General features: G+C 33.9%; 1 protein-coding gene across 1 annotated transcript; it reads right to left on the bottom strand.

Moving 5' to 3' along the window:
• Positions 1 to 886: 886 nt before the first annotated feature.
• Positions 887 to 5,301, bottom strand: LOC122315674 (phospho-2-dehydro-3-deoxyheptonate aldolase 1, chloroplastic-like). Its single transcript, XM_043131737.1, has 5 exons — positions 4,610 to 5,301; positions 4,233 to 4,510; positions 3,160 to 3,436; positions 2,552 to 2,797; positions 887 to 1,362 (listed from the first exon to the last, which is right to left on the bottom strand). Exons 1-5 carry the CDS (start codon positions 5,165 to 5,167, stop codon positions 1,096 to 1,098), a joined length of 1,626 nt encoding a protein of 541 aa, XP_042987671.1. The 5' UTR covers positions 5,168 to 5,301; the 3' UTR covers positions 887 to 1,095.
• Between the last annotated feature and the right edge of the window lie 3,371 nt (positions 5,302 to 8,672).

Raw genomic sequence — 8,672 nt, forward strand, 5'->3', positions numbered from 1 at the left:
GTTCTCTCGCCTCTCCACATGTGATGGCCGGTTGCACCCAAAATATGGGTGGCCAAGCCGCACCTAGAAAGGATGGCAGTCACTTAAACACTTTTAATTTTCGATTTAGATTTTATTTATTCATTTTTAGTGAGTGTGGTTAGAACCGTGCTACACTAGTCCAGAATGGATTCCGATGAGGCTTTAGAGAAAGAGAGCCTTTTGGGAATGACCTTAAAAGGAGATTTTTCATACTTAGCCGAGCTAGGCTCAAACTCCTTGCGTTGAGGCCCACGAACCCTAACGAGGAGAAGCTCAAGCGAATCCAAGGGCCCAAGAAGTGATAAGGCAATAGGCAGTTCCTTCAATCAACACACATTAATCAAAAAATAGATAGGCCAATATCCTATCCCCTGCAGGATCAATGTAGCTCAGAGCGGCCAGCCCCAAGGTTGAAGTCGTTGGACTCTCGTAGTAGATAGAAGCGACCACATTAAATGCAACGCCATGCCATCCGATATAAAGGTGATCATTACAACAACAGAAAAATTCACGATAAATTAACTGTAAATAGAGGAAGGCTGACAACAAGAAGATGGTTACACGCTCGGCATATCTCTCTAACCTTCTATAGCTTTTTGCTGGCCTGGTCCCTTGAGAAAATATCTGACTTTGGAGGTGAAACAACCACCCCCCAAAGAAGGAAAAGAGTGATAACGTAGGATAAAGAAAATTCGTCATTTTTATTTGTATTGTTTGGTACTCATCCAACAAACTTTTGGCCCATTCCTCAGCTCGTCCAAGTGGCGAAAAGGTAGACCCCCCATTATGCTCAATGCTATCTTCATTAGAATAACCACAGCCTAGCATACTGTATACAAGACACATACCAACCAAACATAACAAATAAAGTATAAAATGCGGTCAAATCTTTTGCACTTATTCCGCTTCCCTTTAATAGTCTCATACCATCGATTTCTTTCAGTATACACATACAATACACGACATAAAATAACTAGAAAACAAAACAAAACAAAAAAAGATTCAAAAGTGATAATGCTAGCACAGCTACTATTTAGAGAACAAACATGTTGTTGAGAGCACTTAAAAGCCCCTCTAGATCCCCAAGGAGTCAACAGATTGCTGAGATCTGATCCTCCTCTTTCTCAGGCGCTCGGCGATGATGAAAGCAAGCTCAAGAGATTGTGATGCATTGAGCCTGGGATCACAGTGGGTGTGGTACCGCGAACTTAGGTCATCGAATGTCACAGTTCGAGACCCACCAATGCACTCTGTCACGTTCTGGCCCGTCATCTCTAGATGAACTCCTCCTGGGTGGCTTCCTTCTTGCTCATGCACGTCAAAGAATGCTCTCACTTCAGCCTGTCCAGACCAAACAGAGGATTAATTGTATTTTACTTTATTATTAAAAGAGAGTCACCGACTCACCACGACACAGATAATCAAGAATAATTGTGGTGCGGAACAATAAAATTTTCACAGTTTCAGTTACTAACAAATCGAAAAAGACCAAGAACAAAAGGGTCTTAAATCATTGCAGCGTAGCCCAACTTCAGTTGGGCCCAATAATAATTGGGTGGCATACATACAGCAATAGGAAGAAGGCAAATTTGAACTGGAAGTGAAGCAGTCAAACGATTTTTTTTTTTTTACAGCAAAATTGAGGATTTTATATACAGCAAAATGTTTTTCAAGGTCCAAGACAAACTCACAGCTAGGAAAATATGATCACCTACCTACCAAAGGCATTTCTTACGTAACATTATTAAGAAAGCCGACCTGACTGTTCCACCCAAGCACGTTACACAAGTTGTCCCTTTCCCCACCTACTACACCTAATTGTATTGCTTCAAATAAGTCTCAGGTGAAATTGTCTTTTCTTAAGTTACTGGATGCTCGCTAATCAGGACAGTTGACTCTTTGCCCCATGTAATGATGATCCTTTCGCTAAATCCTCTAGCTATTCAAAAGCTATCCTGGGGGACAGACAATAGATTGTGCTGCTATGTTAAGGATTTTCTTATTTACTAATGAACCGGCAACCATATTAAGAACAAACACTGATTGGTGACTGTGTCTATCTATATGCGTTAAGGAAACCAAAATCAACTCGTGACAAAAGTGGCATAGGTAACAACCACTATAGCGAATGCCAGATGCCAGAATACCGGGTTTAAAGTATTGGTAACTCCATCATCATCATAAGCGGTTCAGAAACCATAGAATGATTTCAATTTGGAGGGCATCTAGAGTTATTATAGTTGTTATAGCCCTTGAAAAAATAAATGAAGGCGTTGCATTTACATTAAGGAAATTAATTTTAAATCAATTCCAGTTATGAGAATTATTCTTCTCGTTGTGGTTTTTTTTTTTTTTTTAATTTCTCCCTTTCTTATATTGAACTTCATTGTAAAGGATGATGCCTCCAAATATGCCCTGGAAACAAAAATGGTTTCATTTCTATTCAACAAATGAGACCATTTTGCAGCAGGCATGTAATTCCTAATAATTTTGAGCATATTTAAAAAGAAGCAAACAATGAGAAACGTACCCTGATGGAATCGAAAGGGCGAGTTTTGAGACCACAAGGAGCCTTTATTGTGTTTCCATGCATTGGATCACTAACCCATGTGACAATTTGACCTGCTCTGCGGACTGCCCTAATTAGATGGGGAAGTTTCACTCTCATGTTTTCAGCTCCCATTCTTGTGATTATTGTTATCCTCCCAGGTTTGTTCTGAGGGTTCAAAATTTCAATGAGCCTGACAAGCTCATTTGGATCCATCTTATCACTGACCTGCAGAGGCAAGTGCCATATACCATGTTATTCACCTCAGAAACTCACCCCAAAATAATATCAGAAACTTGCACACATATACAGGTATTGAATACAAATCCTATTCAACTTAAGAGTAGGGACTAGAACAATGATCCACAGGATTTCGAGTTTATTACTAGTTCAATCTTGGAACAGAACTACGTGAAAAAAATTAAGAAGAGCTTGGGCGAAGATATAAATCAAGTTCGCTGGGGTGTTACATCCAACCTGAAGTTCTCAAAATACATGGACTCATTCACTTGTTCATGTTGATGTTGTTAGTAATCCAATTATCAGTTAAATGTTTACTGCTGAATAAGAAGAATAAAAGGCATAGTAACCTTAATACCAAGGGGATTAGCAATCCCTCTTAGAAACTCAACATGGGCACCATCCAGCTGCCTGGTACGTTCCCCGGCCCAAAGAAAATGAGCAGAGCAGTCATAGTAAAGGCCTGAAGTTGAATCCATCCTAGTAAGCGACTGCTCATATGGCAAGAGCAAGCACTCATGGGATGTCCAAAATTCAGTTGTCGTCATAATAGGATGGTCAACAGTGAGTCCAGCTGCAGACATGAATCCAAGGGCCTCATCGACCCGATTGGCTAGTTCCCGGTACCTGCCATGTCAAAACAATGAATGACCTAAATTTATCTGTAGTACAAGAAGGAAAACCAAGCTTGACATAATTGAATTTTGAATCTCAGAACCCAATTCAATTCAACTCCCGACACTTTTAAGCATCTAGTTATCCATTTTATTAGAGAAACAGACCTATCTAAAAATATTTGAAAAAAATACAAGGGGGTTTTGAAAAGTTCAAAGAATTTTTTTTTGATAAGTAAAAAAAGTTCAAAGAATTTTCATAGCGAAATATAATTCCGAACAATTTTTTTTATAGGCAATAATTCCGAACAAATTAACTACATAGAGTACCGATGGGATGGTAAATGAACTTAATAGCACAATTTGTCCATTCGCCAACCATATAAAAGGCCAAAAATTAAAAAACAAGCGAAACAGTCCATTATTCTATATGAGACAGATTTTTCACTTCAAGAAAATATATATATGAGACAGATTTTTAAGAAATGACCAATCATAGAATAGCAATTAATAAGGTCTTTTTCCCAAAAAAAAAAGTACAAAGGTGTGATTAAACTTGAAGGCTATTCTGGATAAAGCTTTGCCACTTGCACACCGCACACCACAATTTTTTTATTTTTTAAAATTTATTCTTCTTAAACTAATTAAATTCTTGTACTAGTTATTCATTATCCATATATCAAACATTTGCTAAAAGAATAAAATAAAATAAAATAAAAATAAAAAAGTGGTGTGTATGCTTATAATTTTTCTTCCATCAAAGCAATACCAAACTTCAAAATGAATCTGAGCTCTGAGATGGCACATACCTATCTCCCTGCTCGCTGTGCTCCGTGAAATCCAAATTCCACTGGGTGACCCTTTGCATGGCAGCATAACCTCCGGTAGCGAAGGCCCTCAGAAGATTCAGAGTGGCTGCAGATTGACAGTAGGCCCTAATCAATCTCTGAGGATCCGGAATCCTCGACTTCTCGTTGAAAGCATCTCCGTTCACATTGTCTCCCCTATAACTAGGCAACTTTACACCGTTCTTCTCCTCAAACGGGTCCGATCTCGGCTTCGCAAACTGACCCGCCATTCTCCCCACCTATACAAAAACAACCATCACAAAAAATTCACAAATCCAATCCAATGGCAACAATATTTTTAAATTAATTTACGAAGAATTTCACAAACAAAATTCGACCTTGACAACGGGCATTTGACCTCCGAACATTAAAACAGCACCCATTTGGAGGAGGATTCTGAACGTGTCACGGATGTTATTGGCATTGAATTCCTTGAAGCTCTCGGCGCAATCCCCGCCTTGAAGAAGAAAAGCGTTGCCCATGGCGGCCTCGGCGAGCCGTTCCTCAAGGCTCCTCGCCTCTCCAGCGAACACGATCGGAGGGAACGCATCGAGGGTCCGAAGCACCGAATCAAGTTCCTGCTGATCCGGGTACTCGGGCAGCTGGAGAGCCTTCTTAGTCTTCCAGCTGTCCACGCTCCATGTCCCGGGAACCGCATTGCGGGTCGTTGTCGGGGACGGCGCTGGGGTTGGTGATATTTGCTGCTTCGGCGGCTTATCGGAGACGATGGGGTTCTTGGCGGGTTCGGCAGCATGGACAGCAGAGATAGAAGGGAGTGATCTGGGCTTGACGGTGATGGATGGCTGGTGGGGTTTGGGGGAGAACAGGAGAGAAGATTGAGTTTGAATACAAAATTTGGTGGGAATCGCGGAGCTGCTGCTGCTTGTGAGAGCCATTATTGTGCTTCTCTCTCAATATCTCACTGCAAAAATATGAGAGACAGAGAAGATGCAGAGGTACCTGAAGAGATAGAGAGACGAATGTTGGGGGTTTTTATAAAGGAGAAGGATTTCGCTTATGTGGGTCGGAGGAGGAGGACAAAGGGGTTGGGGTGGTTGGTGGGTAGAAAGAGAGGGACGGGGGTAGTTGAACGTGGGGATATTATAGTAAATTCGTTTACATGAAAGGATATTTTTTAGGGTTAATAATGCCGTTCCATTCTAATTCTTCCTCTCCGTCCAAAGAAACGTCATGTTCAAAAGGTTTTATAAATTTTTTTTATGTAAATTTTATATTTATTTATTTTAAAATTATTACATATTAATTATTATTTTTTTACAAATAAAATTAATATGATTTATTATAATATATTAAATTATAAAAAAAAAAAAAAAAAAAAAAAAAAGAGAGAAGAGAATATGATGATTAAATAATTATAAATAATATTTTTCTTTTCATTATAACAGTAAACAAGTCACGCAAACAAAGATCACGTTAGCCAATATCACATTGTGAAAAATAGATGATAAAAATTAGGATAAAAAATAATATTTTTCTAATAATAAGAGAAAATAAAGTTGTGTATTCGTGCAATAAATTGCACACAGATTTTAAAAATAAAAAATAAAAAAATTTACAATAATATCATTTTAAAAAAATTATATTTTTTTCTAATTTTACTCTCATTTATCAATAAATTACATACGCAATACCCCACTCAAAACAGCAAATAAAATTTCTCCTTAATTAACAACCTGGTTAGTGGTCACCCATGAATAAAGTAAGTTATTATGATTTAGATAAGTGGACGCTTTCTTTTTCATCATCTCCTTTTAAATTTAGAAAAAAAATCTATTTATTATTTTAATTTTTATTATTTTTTTATCATCTTATGATGTGATGTTAGATGATTAGAGATTATTTATTATATTTCATTTAATAATTTTTAGTCATTTAATATCATATCATAAGATAACAAAAAAATAATAAAAATTAAGATAATGAATAACATTACTCATTTAATAGAAAAAGTTTTATCCCGTCAACTTTTTAATTAATAGACAAAGAATGATAAATCTGTAAATTTATAAATATTAATGTGTCGTACCATTAATTTTGAAATGGTGGTTGGGATTTAGATAAATGAATTGATTGGATAAAAAAATAAGGTAAGATGGTTCTAGATGAAAATTAAAAGTTAAATAAAATATTATTAAAATATTATTTTTTAATATTATTATTATTTTAAAATTAAAAAATAAATTATTTATTACATTTTATATAAAAATTTAAAAAATTTATAATAATTAGATAGAATATTTTCATTTAGTATTTTTCATATTTTCCCTGAGAGATGGATGGGTAACGCATGTTTTTTCCTCTTTTTCATGCGTAATATATAATAAAATAAAATAAAAAGACATTAATAATAATTTATTCATATTTACAAAACTAGCAAAATCTTTCGGTGCTATTCATTATTCCTCCTTTTATTTTTATTTTTGGTGCATATTCTTGCAAAAAATGCAATTCAATTAAATAGGCATTGCGCATTATGCGTTAGTGATGAAGGATCTCCACTAACATTTATTCAAAAAGAAATTATAGTTACAATTATGAGTATAATACCGTATAATTATTTTAAAAAATAAATAAATATATGATCAACATAAAAATAAATTAATTTTTTAATAATAAATTTTACTCTTTTTCAAAACAATTGAATGACGCTTACGCATTTTACGATTATATATAACATTCCTCATTATAATAGTGGCCAATACCATCTCGTGGTGTCAAGACAGTGGTGATGTTTATTGGGAGACCTTCCCTCAGTTTTTCATTTTTGTTATTATATTCAAATGTGTCACTAAATAATTAGAAAATTGTTTATCATCTATTATTTATTATTAAATTATTTAATAATAAATAAATAAATCGTGAGAGAATATTGTTTAAGCGGATTTTAAATAAAATTTTCTTAAAAAAGATTATAATTATCATGTGAGAATGAAAATCATAAAAATGTTCTTATAAAAATATATGAAAATGTAATTTTAATGGATATCTCAATTAGTCAGACTTTAAGTTTATTTAAATTCCCTTACCATCACGGTAGATTTACCTAATCATTAATTTTAGGGTTTTATAAAATTAATCAAATCCATACAAACTAGGCCGATCATCAACGGATATAAATATAAACATATATATACATATGAGAATGTGGTAGGTACTCATCAACCAAAAAAACAAAAGGGAGAGAGAATAAAAACCAAGTGGATAATGTCAAGTATGGCATGGTGTAATTAATAATTATACGAAAACATGATTCCCGAGTACGCAATTGACCTGAAGACCACAACTTTGTTCTCATTTCTTTTTTCCTGGAAATTGACAAAAGCGCCCCTCCACTGGGACGCTGGACAATTAGGAAGAAGTCCAACTCAGTTACTCAGCCATCCCAACTCGCACCGACGCGCACACACCTACCCACTTTCATTTCATGCACATCTCTCACCCTCTCCTACCCCCCCCCCCCCCCCCCCCCCACCTGTTTATAAAGAAAAATTCTATTATCATTTCTTACTCTATATATTAATATATAATTTATTATAAATATATATATATTTAAATAAAAAAATAGTTATATTTATTCTCGTACCACACAGAATCTTTTATATTTTTATTTATTTCTCTTATTAAATATATAATATATAAATAATAAATAAAAAAACTCAATTAATTGTAAAAAATATAAATAAAAATAAATATAATATGTAATAAATAAAAATGATGTGTATCCTTCCTCATTTATAAATAAATAAAGATAGTGCTATTATGTCTCTCAATTTACTTACTTGCAAACTATACTTTATATTTTTTTTTTAATTCAAGCATTTTTTAAACATATTTAAAAAATAAAAAAATTAATTAGTACGTAAAAAATTATAAAACAATTAGTAATTAAAAAAAATAAAAAGAATTAAATACGTAAGCAGTCGAAATAAAGAGATAAAATGATCGACATACTAACTTTATTCAATAATTAAATAAACTCTTCCATTTTATGTATACGTGTTATTGATTCCGGTACATGATTTGGCATATTCTCTCTCTTACATCTCTCCTGCTAAGGTGCATGTATCTGTTATCATTCGACACAAAGAGGTGCTAATAATTATTAGACGTGTCAACAACTCGAAGGAGCTTTCAAAACATTTTCACATGCTGGCTTAACTTACGAACCAAATTCAAAACGGTAGCTGGATTATCTTCTAAGTTGTTAGAGTATTTACATTAGATTGATTATTTTAATTTTTAACATTTGAAAAATATGTAAATTTTTATTTTTTAGCTAATTATTTAACTCTTAAAATCTATATTAGATTACACATTACATTCTTTATAATAATAAAATATTATTATTATTTATTTTTTAATTAATTATTTATTTTATTT

Source organism: Carya illinoinensis, chromosome 7 (genome assembly GCF_018687715.1).
Source record: "Carya illinoinensis cultivar Pawnee chromosome 7, C.illinoinensisPawnee_v1, whole genome shotgun sequence".
In the NCBI taxonomy this organism is placed as follows: Eukaryota; Viridiplantae; Streptophyta; class Magnoliopsida; order Fagales; family Juglandaceae; genus Carya; species Carya illinoinensis.

Excerpts from the sequence above, each read along its gene's own strand:
- LOC122315674 (XM_043131737.1), bottom strand. The coding sequence starts at position 5,167 with ATGGCTCTCACAAGCAGCAGCAGCTCCGCGATTCCCACCAAATTTTGT. Across the intron at positions 4,511-4,609 it reads GTCAAATGCCCGTTGTCAAG|GTGGGGAGAATGGCGGGTCA; the intron begins GTCGAATTTTGT and ends GTTTTTGTATAG. Across the intron at positions 3,437-4,232 it reads CACAGCGAGCAGGGAGATAG|GTACCGGGAACTAGCCAATC; the intron begins GTATGTGCCATC and ends TTGACATGGCAG.